The sequence below is a fragment of the Lepus europaeus genome, chromosome 18 (assembly GCF_033115175.1).
Source record: "Lepus europaeus isolate LE1 chromosome 18, mLepTim1.pri, whole genome shotgun sequence".
Lineage (NCBI taxonomy): Eukaryota > Metazoa > Chordata > Mammalia > Lagomorpha > Leporidae > Lepus > Lepus europaeus.
In genome coordinates, this window is record NC_084844.1 from 3,346,815 (window position 1) to 3,368,074 (window position 21,260).

Below are 21,260 nucleotides of genomic sequence, written 5' to 3' on the forward strand. Positions count from 1 at the left end.
CACTGACGCCGTGGCTGGGCAGCCCCTCACCTCCCCGGGCTCTCACTGACGCCGTGGCTGGGCAGCCCCTCACCTCCCCGGGCTCTCACTGACGCCGTGGCTGGGCAGACCCTCACCTCCCCGGGCTCTCACTGACACAGTGCCTGGGCTCCAAACTCGGTGCTTCTATTCAATGGAGTGAGGCCCATGTTGCTTTTTTTTAAAAAAATATTTATTTGAAAGGCAGACTGACACCGAGGGATCGCCCCCACATAGTTACAACGGCCGGCGCTGGGCCAGATCTGCGCCAGGAGCTTCCTCTGGGTCTCCCAGGTGGGTGCAGTGCCTGGCCCATCCTCCACTGCTCTCCCAGGCGCATTAGCAGGAGCTGGGTCGGAAGTGGAGCAGCCCGGACTCAAATGCGCAGGCACCGCAGGTGGAGGCCTCACTCACAGGCCTGCCATTTGCATTCGTAACCTGCTCCTGGGTGACTCCGACCCTACTGGTTCCGGGGGCCAGACTCCGGCCTCTAGCCGCTGATCAGCAGCACGCACGCGCCTCCCCTCCATCCGGCCACACCTGTTGCCCTCCCCAGACTGCACACAGAGCCCCGTCTGTTTCCCGGCATTCAGCAGCACCCAGCGTGTTTGCTGATGGGCTGTGGGGGGAGGGGGAGCAGGGTGAGGACAGAGCCCGGAGGGGCCGAACTGGCCGAGGCCTTAGGGATCAGGCGAAGAGGCTCAGAGCCCCGTGATGGGCTGCCCCGGGGGTCTCCTCGTTCCTGAGGGTTCTCAGCCCCGGCCACCTGGGAGTCACCTGGGAGCCTTAAGGAGCCCAGATGACATCAGAGCCACTGGGGTGGGGCCAGCTCCTGAGAGGTGAACCAGGCAGGGGCTTCGGGCTACAGCTGGGGTGGGGGTCTGGTGGGACCCCAGCCCTGCCTGTGTCGCTCCCTGCACAGCCCACGCAGTCACCAAGGCTCTGACTCTCATGGTCAGCCAGCCAGGGGCCAGGGGGCTGCGGGGGCGCCTATGGGGTGCTGAGGGATCCTGACCCGACCCCTGCCCGGGGCAGGGATGGCCCTCGGGGGCTCACTGTGCACGGTGGCTCCAGAGTCCCCGCCCGGGTTCAAGCCCCAGCTTGGCGCCTTGCTCATGCCTTGCCTTCCTGCTTGTGGGTGCAACTGTCGGCCCCAAGAGAGAGGATTGGGGGGCGACAGGCGGTCACAGCCCAGAGGCCTCAGCTTTGCTGTCCTGGGGACCAGCCCCCGCAACCAGGAGAGGTCTGCAAATGGACAATTTCCCAGCACCCCCTGCGGGTGTAAATTTAGAAGCCACCTTCACGGGTCACTAGACCGAGTTGTTAGGTAGCTGATACAACGCCCAAACACAGACGCTGGAGGGAGACAGAAGCCGCCACGTATGCTTCTTGCTGCCCCAGGGGAGCACCGTGGTCAGCAGGGGCCCGCAGCGCGGGGTAAGGAGGCTAAACGGGGCCCTGGGGTGGGGGCTGCGGGAGGGGCGAGGGTCAGTGCTACAGCTCCCTGCCGCTGGGGAAGCGGAATCTATGGACCGGTCCGGGTCCAGGGGGTCTGGGACCGGGGGAGCCTGGGCACGGAAATCCGGGGCAGAAGGACCGTGGGCGCGAATCTCTGGAGAGAGGGGACTCGGGGCCCGGAGCCTCGTTCTGGCCCGGCTCCGGCAGCAGCCGCGACAGGTCCTCCACCAGGTGCCATTTCTCCTGCACCTGCTGCGAGGAAGCGAGCGGCGGTTTCGAGTGTCGCCTCCTTCCACCAGGTGGCGGTAGAGGCAGCGGCCGGCTGGACCGGGAGCCCCGCCCCCACGCAGCCGAGGCCACGCCCCCTCACAGCCCCGGCCCTCGCACCTGAAGCCGGCTTCTTAGCGGGGTCCGCACGCCCCCAGCCCCCAGCCCGCGGCCACGTGGCCAGCAGGGCCTCGGGCCCCACACCTGAGATGGTCTTAGTGGCCCTGCGCCCGGCTGGAGGCCACGCCCCCAGCCCACGGCCGCCCGTGGAGTCCCGGCCCGCACTCACCCACACCAGCTGCTTCCGGAGCTCGTGGATGGCCCTCGCGTTGGCCCGGGCCTGGGACACGCACACGGTGAGGGTGATGCTGCGGGCGGACAGCGCCGCGGGGCTGGTCAAGGCGGCGGGGCTGGGGGGGCTCTCCCCTCCCCTCCCCTCCTCCCTGTGGCCCCGGCGCCCCCCACCCCGGATTCCTGAAGGTGGGCCCAGAGCCCCTGCCTCACGGGTGAGCCCCCGAGACCCCCAGGTCACCGGTCTTCGGTGGCCGTGCGGGGCCCCTGCTTCCCTGGGGTCTCCTGGATCGGGGGACCGGCTGGGCTGGGGCGCCCAGGACCACACCACCCCCGTGGAGCGCAGGACCCCCCCCAGGCACCTGAGCAGGATAAGGAGTGGGAAGCCGAAGGCGGGGGAGCTGAGGTAGCCGAGGGCCCGCTGGCCGAGGGGCGGCAGCCGCAGGGCCACCAGCTCGGGGACCACCTGCCAGGGGGCCGAGTAGTTGGTGAAGAGGCCGCAGTCCCAGGAGGAGTGGACGCTGGAGAGGGGCGGTGGGCGGGGCTGGCGTCAGTGCCCCGTGGTGGGGGGCGCCCTCCAGCCCCGCCCCCGCCCACCTGCTGACCACGTAGCCCAGCCCCCAGCCCCTGCCTCACCTGCTGACCACGTAGCCCAGCCCCCAGCCCGCCACCCCACCTGCTGACCACGTAGCCCAGCCCCCAGCCCCTGCCTCACCTGCTGACCACGTAGCCCAGCCCGCTGCCCACCGCCCCCAGCCCTGCCCATCTGCTGACCACGTAGCCCAGCCCGCTGCCCCCAGCCCCACCTCACCTGCTGACCACCTAGCCCAGCCCCCAGCTCCCAGCTCCGCCTCACCTGCTGACCACGTAGCCCAGCCCGCTGCCCCCGCCTCACCTGCTGACCACGTAGCCCAGCCCGCTGCCCCCAGCCCCGCCCACCTGCTGACCACGTAGCCCAGCGGCGCGGCGGCCAGCAGCAGGCCCAGGAGCAGCACCAGCTGGAAGAAGACGGTGGTGCTGGAGGCGCGGAACAGCCGCCGCGGGGCCCTGGAGTTCCTCAGCAGCGTGTACTGGGGGGCCGAGGGCGGGGTCAGCCGGGCACCTGCCCTGCCGCCCCTGCCGCCCCCTGCCCCTCCCCTGCACCTGCCCTGCCGCCCCGCCCGCCCCTGCACTGGCCCCCCGCCCCGCCCCGCCCGCCGCACCTTCTTGATGTAGAAGGTGAGGAAGAGGAAGACGCTGCTGAGCAGCGGCAGCAGCGGGCAGTAGAAGAGGCCCATCCAGGTGACCGTCTGCGCGGCCACGATGTCCAGCACGCTCCGCGGCACCAGGAACTCCTCCCGGCCCAGCCAGGCCCAGAAGCGGCCTGAGAGCCGCTCCACCAGCAGCCTGGGGGGAGGGGGGGCCCGTGGGTCACAGCCGCGGCCGCGGCCGCACCGGCCCCGGGGCCCGCGGACTCACCTGCGGGGCAGGCTGACCAGGAAGGCGAAGGCCGCGGTGAGCAGGAAGTTGAAGAGGAGCAGCTTGTACAGCTCCTCGCCCACCGAGTTCTCCCAGCACTGCGGGGCGGGGGCCGGTCACCGCTCGTGCCCCCAGGCTTCCCTCCCCTCGCCCACCCACTGGCGGGAGTGGAGATGAGCAGGCCCCACCCCCACGGGGCAGGAGGCCCGCGCCACGCAGACTGGTGCAGGGGCGCCCCCTGGTGGTGAGCGGCTGCCTGGCAGCAGCGCTGCGCGCAGGTTCTCCCGCAGGGGAGAGCAGAGGGGGCCGGGTTCTGCGTGGCTGGAGGCGGGGCTCCGGGCGGGTCGGGAGGGGCAGGCCCCCGCCACCTGGTAGTCGCAGGCGTTGTAGCCGTGAGCCGCGCAGCTGGTCCAGTTTCCGCCCACGCACAGCACGGTCTGACCCAGGGAGAAGGAGAACATGCCCAGGCTGGCCAGCTTCAGCACCACGCACCTGGGGGCGGGGCCGGGTCAGGGGCGGGGCCCAGGCACACCTGGCTGCAGGTGCTGCCCCTGTGGCACTGTTTCCCAAAGCGGGCTCCCCGGACCGCGGCCCGTCCTGTTCTTCCACCAGTCTGGGAAGCATCGCGCCTAACCGGCCACCGCGCTCCGGGAGCCTGCTCGCACGAGCTGGGCGCCCCCCACGCCCCTTGCGTGGCCGGCAGCACCGGTCCTCGGGGTTTTTAATCTTTCATCTTTTTGAGCACTTTGAATTTCTCCCCCAGGGGCACGTGTTACAAACTGTCCAAAAAATAAAGTTTCAAAGCACACCAAACACAGTGGGTGTTGGAGGCGGCTGGGCCGTGGGGCCGGGGGTGGGGTGGGATGTGGCCCGGCCTGTGTCTGAACCTCTGCCCGCGGGCAGTAGCAGCCTGACCCTGGCTGGGCACTTCACTCTTCATCAGGGGATGGTCCAGGTCAGGGTGTGAGGCCCTCAGGGCCGGGGGCAGCTGTGTGCGCCCCCACGTTTCTAGCTTCCCTAAGTGTGCAGAGCTCCGCTCCGGCACCCCACGGGAGAAACGTCATTGAGGGGCCAGGACGTGGTCCAGTCTGACAGCTCCCTTTGGAGGTAGGAGGAGGGTGGTGGGAAACCTGGGACCATGCGTCCGGGCGGCGCCCCCCTCCGGCCTCCCCTTTGGTGTAGAAGTGACCACTGACCACGGAGCCTCCCAGCTGGGGCCCCTGGGCCCCCGGCCCCCCGGGGCGTGCGCACCAGATGAGGGTGAGGTTGACCTCCGTGTTGGGAGGGAAGTTCTCCAGCTGGGCCAGCGACACAAACAGCTGTGGCCCCAGGAAGTTGACCAGGGCCATGACTCCGGGGGGCAGGTACTGGAGTAGCACAAACAGGGGTTCCTGTGGGAAGAGGCAGGTCGTGGGCGGCTGTGGGCTGCGGGCCCCCCGGCCCCCACGATGGGCGGTTCAGGAGTGAGCCCCAAGCTCAATCCCCGGGCAGGCTCGGCTGCGGGCCCCCCACCCCCGATGGGCGGTTCAGGAGTGAGCCCCAAGCTCAATCCCCGGGCAGGCTCGGCTGCGGGCCCCCCACCCCCGATGGGCGGTTCAGGAGTGAGCCCCAAGCTCAGTCCCCGGGTGGGCTCGGCTGCGGGCCCCCCACCCCCGATGGGCGGTTCAGGAGTGAGCCCCAAGCTCAGTCCCCGGGCGGGCTCGGCCGCAGCCAGAGCCGGCCTGAGCTGGTCTGGACTGCTCTCCTGCCTCTGCCTCGGTTTCCCTGGTCTGCTCCCAGTCTGGCCGGGATGCAGTGCACCCAATCGCCCGGCACCTCCTTGTTGTCCTGCGAGTACTTGGTGGCCCAGAAGATGGCGCTGATGGCCCCAACCACCAGGAGCCCGAAGAGGAGGTTGACCCGCACGTAGGCGAGCAGGTGGCAGGCCCTCTGGGCCCGCGTCTGCTGCTGTGCCAGCAGGAAGCTGTGGCCCTCCTCCAGCTCCACCTGCGGGGGCAGAGGCAGGGCGTGGGGGCCGGGAAGACGCGCGCTCCTCCCCGGCGCACAGCCCCAGGCGCCCGGGGTTCCCACGCCCGCACCTTGAACTCGTTGCTGATCTCATGCTTCTTGATGGCGGCGGCCTCCCACACGCGGATGCAGAAGTCCCAGGAGGAGAAGACCTTGGCACTGAGGGGCGCCCTGTAGTTCCGGCTCAGGACTGGCCTCTGGGGCAGCCCCTTCACCATCCTGGGGGCAGGGAGCGGGCGCTGGGGAGGGGCCCCTCGGCGAGGGGGGCGCTGCCAGGGAGGGGAGGGGAGGGGAGGGAGGCGCTCACCGCCGCAGAGTCCCGCAGAAGCACAGGAGCAGGCAGGCCAGCGGGCTGAGCAGGTAGGCCAGGCGGATGCTGTAGGCCGAGTGCCGCTCGGGGCCCGCCCGGTACGCACCGTAGAAGAGATAGGTGTTGTTGAAGGCCTGGGGCGGAGACAACAGAGCAGGCTCGCGGCGTGTGGACCAGCCCTCAGCAACCCCACCAGCCAGGGAGCATCCCCCTCCCACAGGCACACAGCAGGACTCGAACCCGGGAGGCTGCAGCATTTTTTCTGTCCCTTGTACGGCACCCCAGGGTGCCACAGGCCCCGTGGCGAGCCCTGTGTGCCGGGCATGGGGGCCTCGGCCTCTGACCCATTGCTGGCCCAATCAGCCTAGGTCAGGTCACCCCCAAGGCCGACAGGTGCGTGCAGGGGCGGGGCGCTTTCAGGGTGGCGTCCCCTGGGCCTGCCAGGAGCCCGGAGCACGGCCAGGACGCAGCCCACTCACCCTGCCACTCAACACGTTCCAAAACTGATTGTGGAACCTTGGAAAGCCAGTGTGGTGCTGGTGGCCGCTGGGGCACTGCAGGGCTGTGGGGGGGAGGGGCCCCAAGGCCCGGGTGAGGCTCTGCGCTTCCCTGCGCAGCCCCCACCCTGGGGAGCCTGGCCAGGGCGCCCAGGGCCGGTTGGGGAGGCTGGGGGTACTCACTCAGGTTCAGGGCAGGGCCTGGGTCAGGGGGGTGGAGCCAGACCAGGGGCAGCAGCACGAAGCTGGCGGTCACCAGCAGGGTCAGCAGGTTGAGTAGGAGCAGGAAGCGGAGGAAGGTGAAGTAGGCCTGGACGCCGGTGCCAAAGAGGCCTGGGGGGGCCCAGGAGTGAGGGTCCAGGGGCCGCGGGGCGGGGCCTGGCCCCGAGCTGCCGCGCAGTACCGCGGACGGCCGCTAGGGGTGCTGCCTTCCGCCCAGGCTTGCACCTGTTGGGGGTCGGGGTCGGGGAGGACCCAGCGAGGTCCTAGGGGGTGCCCTCCTCTGTTTCCCCTCGCGCCGCGGAGGCCAGGGGCTGGGAGGTGGGGTCGCGCGGGACCTACCCCCGATCTCGTAGAGCGCCCCCTCCCAGAGCCCGAAGCCGCGGGACAGCCGCCGGGCCGCCTCCCGCAGGCGCCGCGCAGCCGTCCGCCGCCCGCGCCGCCACCGCCGCCACCTCGAGGTCTGCACGCCCTGGGGCTCCCGCAGCTGCCTGCACGGGGGTGGTGACGGCCGCCTGAGTCCGGGACCCCCGCCCCCGGCCCGGCCCTCCCGCCCTGGCGGGGCCGGCACCCACCGGATCAGGCGCTTGTCCACCATGGCGTAGGGCAGCGCCCGCAGGGGCACGCGGGAGGCGCAGAGCCGGGCCAGCTCCTGCCCCCACAGCGCCTCGGCCGCGGGCTCCGGCTCCGGCCCCGACATCCCGCGGCCGGGGGGGGGGGCGGCCTCGAGCGAGGTCCTGGCTGTGGCGGCCCAGAAACGGAGAAAGAATGCAGCCTGCTGGCATCCGGGTCAGGGCTCGGTCCCGCTGCGCCGCTCAGGGGCCGGGGGCTCAGTGCCCCTCCTGCCACGTGGGGTGCGAGGCCCCCGGCCCGGCCAGCTGGGTCTGCCCCCAAGCCGAGGCCTGCTGCACCCCACCCGCTCCCTGCGCCCTCAGCCTCCCAAGGCCCCCGGAGGGACTCCCCTTTTCTGCTCCCCCCTCCCCTGGCCACTGGCCCGCTGGACACCGGGGCCCCCAGATCCTGCCCCCTGCGGCGCTCTGGCTGCGGGGAGCCCCGGGGCCCCTCCCGGCTTGGGTCCAGATGAGCTGAGCCCAGGCCAGGCGTGGGAACAGGACCAGGGACCCCCCCCCCCGCCCCTCACCCTCGCCTCCTGCCCACTCTGCACCCCCCTCACCTGAGAACGGATCCTGGGGGCACCGGCTCCGGCCGCGCAGCGCGGGAGCCGAGGGGAGGGGTCACCAGACAGGAACCCCGGCCCCGCGCCGCCGCTCCCTCCCTCCTTCCTGCCCCCGCCCGCAGTTTCCTCTGCTCCCCTCCGAGGCCTGGGGCGCAGCGCGCAGGTGGGGGACTGTGGGGGCGCGTCTGCCTCGGCGCCCGCTCGCCCCCCGCCGCCGCGCTGGGGCGGCCCCCGGCCCTCCACCTGTCTGCCCGCCGCAGGTCGCCCCCGAGGGCGCGGGGACACGGCCCAGGCCCGGGCCGCGGGCTCCGGCTTTCAGAAACCCTCGGCGCTATTTCTGAACTTCCCGCCACGGCCCCTGGCGCCACCCCGCGCCAAGTTCACGAGTTCGCGGTCGCGTCTCCCAGGCAGCGGCCCCGACTCCCCCCTCGCGGCCGGGGGCGCCCCTCCCCACCCCCGGGCTTGCGGGGTGCGGGCCCGGGGCCCCAGGGTTCTCATCTGGAAGTCCGGGCGTCGGCTTGTGGGGGCGCGGCCCTGGGGAAGGGGCTCGCCGCGGGGACCCCTGCTCCCCGCCCGGCCGAGAAGTGCCCGGGGCTGTCGCCAGATAACCCGCGGCGACCCCGCCCGGCGGCCACCGGCAGGGGCGATAACTCGGGCCCTGCCGCGGGGTGGGGGTGAGGGCTCCCCGATTTTCGCGGAGCTGCGGACGGCTTTATCTCACTGGCACAGCCCCCGGCCTGGGAAGGGGCTGGCTCGGGAGCTGCCGCCGCTTTTTGGAACTTGGGGAAACTGAGCCCGGGGGCTTCACTGACGTGGCTGCGGACCCTCGTCCTCCCCGACCCCGCGCAGAGCTCGGGGGCGCCACGGGGGGGGGTGGCGTCCGAGGTCGGCGGGGAGGGGCAGGTGCGCCCGGCGCGCGGGGGCGGGTCGCGCGGAGTCAGGGCCCCCCGGGGACCTTTGCCGCTGTCCCCCGCTGACCCCAGGGCCCCTCACTCAGACCACAGTTCCCGGCGGCCCCTGCGGGGGACAGGTGAGCCGCTCGCTAGGTGAGTGTCGGGGATCCCCGGGGTCCCGCGCGGTGCCCGCCCGCCCGCACATGGTCCCCTGTGGCCGCGGCTCCAGGCCCGCCGAGTTCCGCTGGGCAGGCTCTTCCCGGTCTCCCGGCGGACCCGGCTTAGACCGGGGCCGGGCCGGGGCGGGGCAGCCGGGGCCGCTGTCCCGGGGCGCAGGCGGAGGTGCGTGCCCGGGAAGGGGCGGGGAGGCCGGAACCACCGGGCGCGGGGGGCGCGCGCGGCGCTGGCTGGGCGGGGGGCGAGGTCCCGGAGTTGCTGCCGCCCCGGGGCTCCCAGGCCGGGTTGGACGGTGCCTGGGTGGCATTGCTCCCGCGGGACACGCTGCCGGCCGCGTCGGGGGTCCCTGGAGACGGCCTCCCCCGGCCCTTCCCCACCCGGGCCGGCTTCGGAATGGTGCGCTCCGGAAACTCCGCGGGCCGCCCGGCTGGGGGCGGGGCAGGTGCCCTGGGCGGCCCGTGGGCTGTGGCTGGAGCGGTGCGTGTGTCGGGGAGGCGGTGGGCTGGGTGGGGGTCGCCTTCCGGCGGGCGCCTGCGCGGGGCCAGGCTGGGACGGCCCCAGGCTGCCTCCCCGCGGCGTCCCCGCTGCGGGCCGGGAGGGGCGCGGCGGTGGCCGTCGGGGCTGGGCGCAGGGACTGGGCGTGCGTGCTGAGCGCTGGGGACGGGGCTGGCTCTGCAGGAAGCCCCCTCGGCCCAGCCCTGGGTTCCTGGGTGAGAGCTGGGCACCGCCTGGGTCAGCTGCCCGCTGGAGCCGCTGTCCCCGCCCCGCCCCGCAGGGGGAACAGACCAGAGGCTGAGCCGTTGAGGGCCGAGCCTGACAAAGGGGCCTGTGTGAGGGCTGGCCCTGCTGCGGCCGCTGGTCAGGGCACGTGGGAGTCAGTCTCGTCAGTCTCATGGAGCGGAGGACCCCCGGCCGGCCCTGTGTGTACCTGGGTGGGGCGCAGGGGAGGGGGCTGCCCTGGGACTTCCGGCGGGAGGAAGTGCAGTGGGGTGACAGGCGTGGCCGTGGCCCTGACCTTTCTTTGGGGAGAGGCGTCCCTGGCACTGCACCCTGGGAATGGCCGGCCCGAGAGCATCGCGCCCCTTCCTCATCTCCGGGGCCTGGATCTGCAGGCCCCTCCCTTCCTCCTCTCCTCCCTGCCCCTCTGCTCCGCCCTGGGGGGGGCTTACTCAGGGCCCATGCCAGCCTGTGTTAGCTTGAATGTGGGCAGCGCCGCTCCCAGTTGCCTGGCAGTGGGCAGTCGGGATGCGGCCGGGCGCTGGGCTCACTGACCCCTGTCCCCGGTCAGATGGGCGGCAGGAGGCTGGGGAGGCCTCGTCCAGGCTCTGAACAGCTCTAGGTGCACAGAGGGGCTGCCGTGGGCTGCAGACATGGCCCAGCCGCTGCCGTTCGTCCTGGCTGTGTCCGAGGCCCCAGGGGACGAGGAGTAAGTGCTGGGGGGGCTGGTGGGGGGGGGGCTGTGTCCCTCGGCGGCGCCCTCAGCCTTCACCCCTGCCCCTTGGGAGTGCGAGGGCTGTGTCCCTGCAGCCGCCCTCAGCCCTCACCCCTGCCCATCGGGGGGGGGGCGGGGGGCTGTGTCCCTTGTTGGTGCCCTCAGCCCTCACCCCTGCCCCTCGCAGCAGCCAGGAGCCCAGCCCCTACGACGAGAGGGAAGTGCACGACTCCTTCCATCAGCTGATCCAGGAGCAGGTGGCTCGGGAGGGGCTGGAGCTGCAGGACAGGGCAGCGGGGGCCGCGGGTGAGCAGGGCCTGGGTGCCGAGGAGGCGGGGGCCTGGGTGAGCTGGGCCCGAGCAGGCCGGAGCCTGGGGCGAGGCAGTCAGCAGCCTGCTGTTCTGTCTGTAGGTAGTGGCCACCACACTCTGCTGGGGCCCGGGGGGACCGTCGTCCACAGCACGGCCACGCTGCGCATCTTGGCCAGCATGCCCAGCCGGACGATCGGTGAGTGGGACTCTGCCCTCGGGGACGCCGGCCCCAGGGCTGGGCTTCCAGCTGGGCCAGGCGCAGCCGCTCGCTGCGCGGGGTCGTTGCCACAGCACGGGGGTGAGTGCAGGCCCCTGGGCACCCAGCAGAGTCCCAGGTCTCTGGGCAAGGATTCTCCCCGGGGCTGGGGGGGCCCGGCCTGGCCCAGCCCTGCCCAGCTGCCATCCTAGGCCGCAGCCGTGGCGCCATCATCTCCCAGTACTACAACCGCACGGTGCAGCTGCGGCGCAGGAGCCGGCCCCTGCTGGGGGATGTGGTGCGCTCGGCCCGGCCCAGCCTCCGCCAGCGTGACCTGGAGCTGGACCCCACGGCGCAGGAAGAGGAGGGTGAGTGAGTGGCAGAGGGCGGGGCTCCCTGGCTGTGAGGTCCGGGGACTGCCAAGGGGGCACCCCACGGCCAACAGGTGCACTGAGCGTCTCCGGAGGCCTCGGGGACATGGTGGTGGCCCAGCTGTCCTGCAGCTTGGCACCTGCCCAGTGACAAAGGCACGGGCCGGATAGGTGGATAAGGCTGATCTAAGTGAGCTGAGAGAAGATGTGTGGCAGAGAGCCAGGGAGGCTTCCTGGAGGAAGTGACCCTTGAGCAGCTCCTCGGGCAGCGGGGAGGGGGCTGGTAGAGCGAGGCAGGGCGCGGTCGGAGCAGGTGCGCTGGGCTCTGCCTTCTCCAGGCTCTAGGGGTGCTCTGGGGGCGCTGCCCCACTTCCTCTGCTCCCCTCAGGCCCCCGCTGGTGAGGACGCAGCAGGGGAAGGCGTGGGCTCTGGTGTCACCGTTTTCTCTGCCACCTGGGCCAGGGGTCAACTGTCAGGCACCGCCTTTTTGTTGCTTATGTTTATTAAGACTTAGGAGAGGCAGAGAGCGATAGATCTTCCATCCGCTGGTTCCCTCCCCAAATGGCTGCAGTGGCCAGGCCGGGGCCAAGCTGAGGCCAGGAGCGTCCTCTGGCGCTCCCACGTGGGTGCGGCGGGCCCAAGGCCTGGCCACCCCTGCTGCCCGCTCCCCTAGGTCCTGGCTGCCGCCTGGTCTCACGGCCTGGGTGTGGGGTGCGCACCGAGGCTGGCGAGGCGGGGCTAGGCGGGGGGGTCTGACTGGCTGTCCCCCCCACCCTCGCAGAGAAGCGGAGCCTGCTGGTGAAGGAGCTGCAGGGCCTGGCGGGGGCCCAGCGGGACCACCTGCTGCGGGCCATGCCGCTGAGCCTGGCCGAGAAGCGCAGCCTGCGGTGCGTGCCGGTGGGGAGCGGGGGTGGGGCGAGGCTCCGGAGCCCCACGACGGTGCGGGGCACCCATAGCTGCCCCTTGTCTGCAGGGAGAAGAGCCGGCCGCCGAGGGGCCAGCGCGGCCGGGCTGGGGTCTTGTCCTGCTGCGGCCGGCTGGGGGACACCTGCAGCCTGGTGAGAGCCAGCACATGACGGGCGGGACCCTGTGCTGCCAGCCTGGCTGGGGAGGGGGGCAGGGGGGTGTCCTGGCCCCGGCCTCAGGGCTGACTGCTGCTGTCCGTCTGTCCGCAGGCCTGGCACGGCATGGGGCTGGCGCTGCTGGCCGGCCTGCAGGCCCTGACGCCGTGGCGCTACGCCCTCAAGCGGATCGGCGGCCAGTTCGGCTCCAGTGTCCTCTCCTACTTCCTCTTCCTCAAGAGCCTGCTGGCCCTGAACGGGCTGCTGCTGCTGCCGCTGCTGGCCTTCCTGGTGGGCGTGCAGGCCGCCTTCCCGCCGCCCCCGGAGCCCGGCGCTGCCCGCGCCTTCACGGGGCTGGAGCTGCTCACGGGCGCGGTGAGGGCACGGGCCGGCCGGGCGGGGGTCTGCCCTCCCCACCTCCGCCCCGGGGCTCTTCAGGGCTGTGGCCTCCCTGTGGGGGGGTCCTGACGCGGCCGCCTCCCCAGGGCCGCTTCACGGACAGCGTCCTGTACTACGGCTACTACAGCAACGGCACCCTGAGCCCGCCCTGTGCGCCCCGCGGGCCGGGCGGCCGGTGTGCCCTCGGCGCGGGCGGCCTGCACTACCACATGCCCCTGGCCTACCTCTGCACGGTGGGCGTGGCTTTCTTCCTCACCTGCATCACGCTGGTGTACAGGTAACGCCCCAGCTCTGAGCCCGCTCCTCGAGCTCCGTCTGCTCACTGTCTGCCCGCTTGTCCATCGCTTATGTGCCCAGTGGACTGTCCATCGCCACCTGTCCACCTGTCTGCTCACCCATCCAGGAACTCGCCTGCGTACCTATTCGCCCACCTACCTGTCCAGCTGTCCACTTACCCATCCATCTGCCTGTCTGTCCACCTGGCCATCATCTACCTACCCATCCCCCCGTCTGCCCAGCCCCCACCCCCCATCCCCCGTGCATGCTCAGGGCTGGAACCCACGTGCGGTGCCCACCCCAGAGCTGTCCTGGGAGGGCAGTTTGGGGCTGGAGCCCTGGAGGTGTTGACCCGGCTGCTGGGGGGCACTGGGGGTGTCAGGCCGGTCCCCTGGGGCCTTGACGAGGAGCGGGCAGGAGAGAGGAGGCGCCAGGGCCAGCCCAGCCTCTCCCCGGCCCCTTCCTGGCCTGCGTGGCCGGGGCCTCATCGCCAGCTCTGCCTGTCAGCACGTCCCGCTCCTTTGGGGAGAGCTACCGGGTGGACAGCACCTCGGGCGTCCACGCCCTCACCGTCTTCTGCTCCTGGGACCACAAAGTGACTCAGAGGAGGGCCTCCCGCCTGCAGCGCGACACCCTGCGCACCCGGCTCAAGGCGAGCGCCCGGCTCCAGCCCTGGGCTCGGGGTGGGGGGGCCCCGGGACCCCCCGGCCCCTGCCCGAGTGACTGGGACACTCGCTGTCCCCACAGGAGCTGCTGGCCGAGTGGCAGCTGCGGCACAGGCCGCGGGGCCCGTGTGGGAGACTGCGATATGCGGCCGTGCTGGGGCTGGTGTGGCTGCTGTGCCTGGGCACCACGCTGGGCTGCTGCCTGGCCGTCCTCACCTTCTCCGAGGTCAGCCCGGCCGCCCCGCCCCTTGCTCTGTCTGCTCGCCTGCCTGTCCTGTTTGCTTTCTCTTCTCCCCAGCACCTGGGCCCTCTCCCCACTTCCTGTTGTGGTTTGAACTTGAGGCCTGGCGTGGGCTGTGTCTGGGGGGGATGGGGAGGGAGCTGCTGCCTGCCCCTACCGCCCCCCATGCCCGTGGCCCCCTGACGAGCCCCCCTTGCCCTACCCCTGCAGACCCTCGTGGCCACAGAGCAGGAGGGGCAGCTGCTGGCGCTGCCCCTGGTGGTGGGTGTCCTCGGCCTGGGGGCCTCCTACCTGTTCCGCAGCCTGGCTGCCCTGGAGCGGCTCGACTCCCCGGTGCTGGAGGCCTACGTGGCCATCTGCAGGTGCGGGCTGGGCGGGCGGGGCGCCCTGGGGCGGCCGCCACCCCCCCCCCGCCCCCGCCCTCAGCCCCCACGCCCTTCGTCTGCACAGGATCCTCATCTTCAAGATGGCCGTGCTGGGCGTCCTGTGCTACCACTGGCTGGGCCGCAGGGCGCCCACCCTGCAGGGCCGCTGCTGGGAGACCTTCGTGGGCCAGGAGCTCTACCGCTTCATGGTGGTGGACTTGGCCTTCACGCTGCTGGACTCGCTGCTCGGGGAGCTGGCGTGGAGGTGAGGGCCTCGGCCGGCCCCCGCCCGCGCCAGCTCTTTGCTAAGGGGTCCTTGGGTGGAGGCGCCCAGGAGGCACAGGTGTGATGTGTTTTTAGATTGAAGGGAAAGCAGGTTTCCTGATGAGCCTCCGGGCTTTAGAAAGAAGCCGAGCGGTGGCAGCGGCCGGGCCTGGGCCGGGCCACAGCCGGGTCTCCCCCTTGGGTGGCAGGGACCCAAGTGCCTGAGCCGTCGCCTGCCTCCCAGGGTGTTCTGGGAAGGGAAGTGGAGCTGGACTTGAGCCCAGGGCTCTGAAAGGGGCTGCGGGCTCCCAGGCGTGGCCTTGACCACCACCCTGGGTTTCATCCCGAGAGAACTGGGGGAGGGCGCGAGCTGGCGGAGGGGAGGAGGGTTTCCAGGTGTTGGGGTCGCTGCTCACTGCAGCTCCCCGCGAGGGAGCAGCGATGGCTCCGTACCCGGGTCCCTGCCACCCACGGGGGAGCGGGGGCCAGGCAGCCGGCCCCTGGCCTCGGTCCCGGCCCAGCCCCAGCCGTCGCGGGCTTTTGGGTCCAAGCCGGCTGACAGCTGCGTCTTGCTCTCTGCCTCTCCAGAAGGACCCCAGGTGGCCTGCCCGGGGCTCTGTGGTTCCCGCCAGGGTACAGGAGTGAGGCCTTTGGGGAACAATGTTTGCCGCTGACTGTGTTCGATCAGGGTGTGCCTAGAGAACCGGGCACTTACACAAGGGCTGGGAGGAGCCAGCTCCGGGGACCCCTGGAGCTGCAGCCCGGGGCTGCTCTGACCCCTGCCGCCCCCTCTGCCCCAGGCTCCTCTCCGAGAAGCAGCTCCGGAGGCGCCGGAAGCCCGAGTTTGATATCGCGCGGAATGTTCTGGACCTGATTTACGGGCAGACTCTGACCTGGTGAGGGGCCCCTGTTTGCCTCTTGCTACCTGGCCCTGGGGGGAGGGCTGCGCCCTGGGCCAGCACCCCGTCCCCTGTGGGCGGGGACCCAGCCACTGACGCAGCCCCCGCCTGCCCAGGCTGGGGGTCCTCTTCTCGCCCCTCCTCCCCGCCGTGCAGGTCCTCAAGCTGGTGCTGCTGTTCTACCTGAAGAAGGTGGGGCGTCCGGGGGTGCGCGGGCGGGAGGGGTCCCTCCAGCTGCCCGGGGCCCGGCTGGGCGGTGGGGATGCCTGTTCCCCTGCCAAGCAGGGGCGGGGTTCACCCGGCTGCTTCCCACGCGCGAGCCTTCTCTGCGGGGTGCAGGGCTGGTGGCACAGCGCGGCCTTTGTCCCCAGACCAGCCTGCTGGCCAACTGCCAGGCCCCCCGCAGGCCCTGGCTGGCCTCGCGAATGCGCACCGTCTTCTGCTCGCTGCTCTGCTTCCCGTCCTTCCTGGGCGCCGCCGTCTTCCTCTGCTACGCGGTCTGGCAGTGAGTGGGCGCGGGCGCGGGCGGCCCCGGGGCGGGCCTGCCTGGGCTCGGGGCTCCGGGTCGCTGTCCTCCGCAGGGTGGAGCCCCCGGGGCAGGCCTGCCTGGGCTCTGGGTCGCTGTCCTCCGCAGGGTGGAGCCCCCGGGGCGGGCCTGCCTGGGCTCGGGCTCCGGGTCACTGTCCTCAGCAGGGTGGAGCCCCCGGGGCGGGCCTGCCTGGGCTCGGGCTCCCAGTCGCTGTCCTCCGCAGGGTGAAGCCCCAGCAGGGTGAAGCCCCCGGGGTGGGCCTGCCTGGGCTCGGGGCTCCGGGTCGCTGTCCTCCACAGGGTGAAGCCCCCGGGGCGGGCCTGCCTGGGCTCGGGGCTCCCGGTCGCTGTCCTCCGCAGGGTGAAGCCCTCGGGCGCGTGCGGCCCATTCCGGGCCCTGGACACCATGTACGAGGCGGGCACGGTGTGGGTGCGCCGCCTGGAGCGGGCGGGCCCCGGCGAGTCCTGGCTGCCCTGGGTGCACCGCTACCTGGTGGAGAACACCTTCTTCCTCTTCCTGGCCTCGGGGCTGCTGCTGTGAGCGCGGGGGCGAGGGGGAGGGAGGCCCTCACCGATCCCGGCCCCTGGCTCCGCCCCGGCCCGCCCCCCAGCCCCGTCTCCGTCTCCGCAGGGCTGTCATCTACCTCAACATCCAGGTGGTGAAGGGCCAGCGAGAGGTCATCTGCCTGCTCAAGGAGCAGATCCGCAACGTGAGCGGGCGGGCGGGGCCGCTGACCACTCCCTGCCATGGGGACGCTTGCGGGGCGGGGCCGGGACCACTCCCTGCCATGGGGACGCTTGCGGGGCGGGGCCGGGACCACTCCCTGCCCCAGGGCCGCTCGGGGGCGGGGCCGCTGACCACTCCCTGCCCCGGGGACGCTCGGGGGCGGGGCCGGGACCACTCCCTGCCCCGGGGCCGCTCGGGGGCGGGGCCGCTGACCACTCCCTGCCCCGGGGACGCTCGGGGGCGGGGCCGGGACCACTCCCTGCCCCGGGGCCGCTCGGGGGCGGGGCCGCTGACCACTCCCTGCCCCGGGGACGCTCGGGGGCGGGGCCGGGACCACTCCCTGCCCCGGGGACGCTCGGGGGCGGGGCCGCTGACCACTCCCTGCCCTGGGACGCTCTGGGGCGGGGCCGGGACCACTCCCCTGCACCGGGACGCTCGGGGGCGGGGCCGCTGACCACTCCCTGCCCCGGGGACGCTCGGGGGCGGGGCCGCTGACCACTCCCTGCCCCGGGGGCACTCGCGGGGCTGGGCCGGGACGGTGAGGACAGGAGGCCTTTTCACGGGCGCCTGTGCTTTGTCGCCAGAGTGGGTGGCAGAAGGGGAGCAGCGACCTCCCTGTCCCTCCGGGGCCCCTGGCTCTTACCACGCCGTGGGAGCGGCCGGCACGGGGCAGGCCCCCGGGACAGCACCTGCGGTGCCAGCGGCCACTGCTGGCCGGAGAAAGGCCGCCTGCCCCGCCCCCTCCTGCCCCGCCCCATCTTCGCAGTGGGCTGTCCCAGCGGGGACCAGCGAGGACCTTGACCCTGCGGCTGGCAGGGGTGGGGCGGGGGGGGGGTCGAGGGCTCTGGCAGCTCGCGCCCAGCAGGAGGCGCTCTCGGGCTCAAGTGGGGGGCGGGCCGTCCCTGTGGGTCCCCCACCTCTCACCACCGTGCGGCTACCAGAGCCCTTGGGTGCCAGGTGGGGCTGGCAGGGAGGGGAGCCCCAGCCCTGCCTTCCACTTCTGGGCTCAAAGGGCCAACTTCCGGCCGGAGCCTGGCTGCCCAGTGTCCACTCAGAGCCACACCCCTGCTGCTGGGGGTCTGAGGGTGGCTGCCCCCCCATCCTCACGCCAGGTGCTGCCTCACCAGCCACAGTCCTTCCCACCCTGTGTGTGGTCTTTTTATTTTAAGATTTATTTATTTATTTGAAAGCCTTTTAGAAAGGCAGAGAGGGAGAGAGAGGGAGAGGTCTTCCATCCGCTGGTTCACTCCCTAGGTGGCCGGAGCTGTGCTGATCCAAAGCCAGGAGCTGGGAGTTTCTTCTGGGTCTCCCACATGGGTGCAGGGGCCCAAGGTCTTGGGCCATCCTCCACTGCCTTCCTGGGCCACAGCAGAGAGCTGGATGGGAAGTGGAGCAGCCGGGACTCAAAACGGCACCCACATGGGATGCCGGCGCTGCAGGTGGTGGCTTTACACGCTATGCCACAGCGCTGTCCCCTGTGGTCTTGTTTTAAAGATTATTTATTTGAAAGGCAGAATTAGAGGGAAAGCGAGACCATTCGCTGTTTTATTCCTCAAATGGTCAAAACGGTCAGGGCTGGGCCAGGCCGGAGCCAGGAGCTTCACCTGGGGGGCCCGAGCACTTGGGCCGGCCACTGCTTTCCCAGGCCATGAGCAGGGCGCTGGAGCAGAAGTGGAGCAGCTGGGACTTGAACGAGGGCTTTGCTGTGGGACACTGGGTTGCAGGTGGTGGCCCAACCCCCCGCCCCACAGCACCGGCCCCGCCCTCATGCGTTCCCATGGGACTCCTGGGCTGAGCCCGGCTCCTGCCGCTGCTGCCCTGTTCTGGCCCTGGGCCCCCACGTCCTCTCCGTGCTGGTGTGTGCCAGGTCCAGTGGGAGGTGGTGCTGGGTCAGCCGGGCAGTGGCCCCAAGGGTGCCCACGTCCGGAGTGGGGCCTGTGACGTGCGGGGTTGAGGTGGAGGCGGGGCCGGGCCGGCTGTGTAGAGCAGGATGGGGTCGGTGGCTGGTTTCGGTTGCTCTGTGTGGGTGGTGCGTGGTCAGGCTGGTTCTGGGCCCTCCCCGCGGCTCAGCATGGTTCCCTCTGCAGCTTGGCGGTCGCTCACGCCTGCTTCCTGGCTCTGTCCGGCTTCCTCTCGGGCGGGGGCGCCCTCGGGGAGCCCGCGTGGGGCTGTGGACGCCGTGGGGACACAGCCTTCTCTCCCGCCCTTGCAGGAGGGAGAAGACAAAGTCTTCTTGATCAACAGGCTCCACTCCGTCTACGAGAGCAGGGAGCGCAGGTGAGGCCTGGCCGGGAAGGGCGCAGGTGCTGGGCAGGTGCGTGGGCGCCCGGGGGCCGAGGGTGGCGTGGATATCGGAGTGCTGCTTGCCCTCGCCGCCTGTGCCGTGCCGAGTCCTGGCGGGGCCTTCTCCCCGGGGGACCGGCACCCTAGTTCCTTTAGGCGAGACCCAGCAGCCCTGAGGCTCCTGAAGATGACAGATGGAGACGCAGCCTCCCTGGAGTGGGGCCCATCCCTTGGGGTCCCCGAGGCTGAGACCCCCTGACAGGGGCGGGGCAGGGGCCTGACTCCTCCTGCTGGTGGGGCAAGGCTGACGCCCAGTGTCCGGAGCAGGTGCCTGTGCAAGCTGGCCTCTGTGGATCCAGGGTCAGCCGGTGTCCCTGGGTGGGACGCCTGCACGCGGCACTGCTCTCGCGGCTGCCGTTGCTGCATCGGGCTGAGGGTGCATGAGGCAAGCCCCCCACTCCCAGCCTGCGAGCAGGTGCGGCTGGGTGGGGCCTGGTGGTCTTGGGGGGCACTTCTGGCACACTCCAGGGTGTGTGGGTGCCGAGCCAACGCTGCCTTCCCTGTCCATCAGGGCTGCTGGAGCCGAGGAGCCTGCGACACCCCCGGCCCTGCTCACAGATGGACGGGACGCCACCTGCTGGGACAGCTAGGGCCTCCCAGGATGCTTCACCCCCAGCTGCCCTCTTCCCAGACCGCCGGCGTGGCACAGTCTCCTGCAAGCTGTGGCCGGGCTGGACTCTGCCCCGCTGGGACTCTGTTTATTCTCCTTAAATGGGTTTTGCAGTGAGCTTGGCTCTTGGGAGTTTGTCCTTCTGACTCGGCCTGCCCACATCTCTCCTCCCAGGCCAAAGCCGTGGGAACCACAGCCGGTGGGCAGGAGGGCTCCGGCGCAAGGCAGGGGTGCCCTCTGTTGGCAGAGCCTCAGAAGGCCCACACTGGCCCTTGACCAGCCTGGAGGGGGCTGGCTTGGGCACAGGCTGGCGAGCAGAGAGCAGGGTGCCCAGCGGGGCCAGCCAGGGGTGCCACTGGAGTGACTGAGGTGGAGGAGCTGGTGGGTTGTGAGGAGATGGGGAGGGGATGGGCGCCATCACGCGAACAAATGGGACCCTGAGTGGGTCGGAGTGTGGAGGGTGTGGACCAGCGGGGCCCATGCTCGCTCCTGTCCCTCCCTGGGGCCAGCCTGCCCTCTGCTTGGCTCCACAGTGCCCAGGCAGGTGGTGCTCCCCAGCCTTTCTCTGGCCCACCCAAGCCAGCACTGCTCCGGGAGCTGGTGAGAGCCGGCGCCGATCCTTGGTGCTAACTGTGGCTGCACGTCTAGGCTGAGCGCCGTGGGTGGGCTGGGTGGGCTGTTCAGGGGGCCAGGCCCACAGGGTCACCCCAGCGGCCTCAGCCACTCGTGGGACGCGCAGTAGGATCTCACACTGCAGAGAGGTCCGCCAGGATACTTGGGCAGTTACCGTGTGTGCCACTGGGCTGTCAACCGGGCCAGCCACGGTCCCTGCAGTCTCCGTGGGCGTGGCCAGCACCCAGCCGTGACGCTCCCTGGAGCTAGCGCTTGGGGTGTGCGTGGGCCTCGCCCAGTCCGGTGAGATCTTCAGAGCAAACCTCAGGTTTCCAGGAGGAGGAATTCCGCCATTGCTGCTGTGTCCCGGGCGGCCAGCCTCGGCAGGCGCAGCAGCTGGCTCTGGGTGCGCCGCGTGGCCTTGCACGAGGGCCCGTGGTGCTGAGAGGCCCGGGCAGTCGGGCAGCCCCTCCTGGCTGCTGTGCGGGACCGGGCTCCCGGGAGTGCCAGGCCCGGCACGCCTGAGGTTGTGGCTCTCACCGCCAGGCGTGACGGGCGGCCCCGATGGACGGGAGGCTGACAGTGGCCAGGACGCCACCGTGCCTGCTGCCCCACCTGGCGCAGAGGCTGAGAGCTGCGGGGCTGGCACTGCAGGGTTGGCACTGCGGTGCCGCAGGCCACACCCCGCGTCGGGGTGCGGGATGGAGCAGCTCCTCCAGCTACATCCGGCTCTCCTCACCCGGGAGGCAGGAGGTGACCGTCCATGTACTCGGGCCCCTGCCGGCCACGTGGGAGACCCAGATGAAGCTCCTGACCCCGGCCCTGGCTGTAGTGAGCGCCTGGGCAGGGCGCCGTGGAGGGAAGGCCTCTGCCCCCAATTCTGCCCTTGGATCGATTTCTTTTTCTTAGGCAAGGAACGCGGCAGGTGCACCCAGGGATCGATGGATTTGGTTTGGGCGGCTCTGGCGTGGGGGTTTTCAGCATCTTCAGGGAATTCTAATGTGGGTCAGGGCGGAGGCGGTGCTGCGGGGCGGGGTGGCCGGCCCCCGCAGGGGGTCTTCCATCTGGGTCCGCGCGATGGCGGCGGTGCCGGGCCGCACACAGAGGCCCGCAGGCTCCAGGCCCGCCGAAGCCCGGGCACGCGCCGGCCTGGCCTGGCCTGGCCTGGCGTCTGACCGGCTGAAATTC

The 21,260-nt window shown here is 71.5% G+C and overlaps 2 protein-coding genes across 5 annotated transcripts; one reads left to right on the top strand and one right to left on the bottom strand.

Annotated features, from left to right (window-relative positions):
• Positions 1-226: 226 nt before the first annotated feature.
• Positions 227-7,225, bottom strand: TMC8 (transmembrane channel like 8). Its single transcript, XM_062216144.1, has 15 exons — positions 7,101-7,225; positions 6,868-7,016; positions 6,490-6,639; positions 6,289-6,371; positions 5,807-5,943; positions 5,571-5,718; positions 5,308-5,478; positions 4,744-4,883; positions 3,861-3,984; positions 3,493-3,590; positions 3,237-3,420; positions 2,974-3,104; positions 2,397-2,555; positions 2,033-2,111; positions 227-1,728 (listed from the first exon to the last, which is right to left on the bottom strand). The coding sequence occupies exons 1-15, from the start codon at positions 7,223-7,225 to the stop codon at positions 1,513-1,515; spliced, it is 2,094 nt and encodes a 697-aa protein (XP_062072128.1). The 3' UTR covers positions 227-1,512.
• Positions 7,226-9,193: 1,968 nt separating this feature from the next.
• TMC6 (transmembrane channel like 6) lies at positions 9,194-19,577 on the top strand. 4 transcript variants are annotated; one of them, XM_062216583.1, is made up of 21 exons: positions 9,196-9,249; positions 9,548-9,692; positions 10,061-10,198; positions 10,392-10,510; positions 10,616-10,711; positions 10,924-11,079; positions 11,864-11,969; positions 12,056-12,140; positions 12,258-12,518; positions 12,629-12,819; positions 13,326-13,470; positions 13,566-13,709; positions 13,935-14,086; positions 14,175-14,354; positions 15,154-15,249; positions 15,369-15,444; positions 15,624-15,757; positions 16,141-16,317; positions 16,412-16,490; positions 18,720-18,784; positions 19,362-19,577. In XM_062216583.1, exons 3-21 carry the CDS (start codon positions 10,143-10,145, stop codon positions 19,438-19,440), a joined length of 2,397 nt encoding a protein of 798 aa, XP_062072567.1. In that variant the 5' UTR covers positions 9,196-9,249; positions 9,548-9,692; positions 10,061-10,142; the 3' UTR covers positions 19,441-19,577. The 4 variants fall into 4 exon arrangements, with proteins under 4 accessions (XP_062072569.1, XP_062072567.1, XP_062072570.1 ...); XM_062216586.1 differs by having other exon boundaries at positions 10,395-10,510; XM_062216585.1 differs by lacking the exon at positions 9,548-9,692 and having other exon boundaries at positions 9,194-9,249.
• Positions 19,578-21,260: the final 1,683 nt, after the last annotated feature.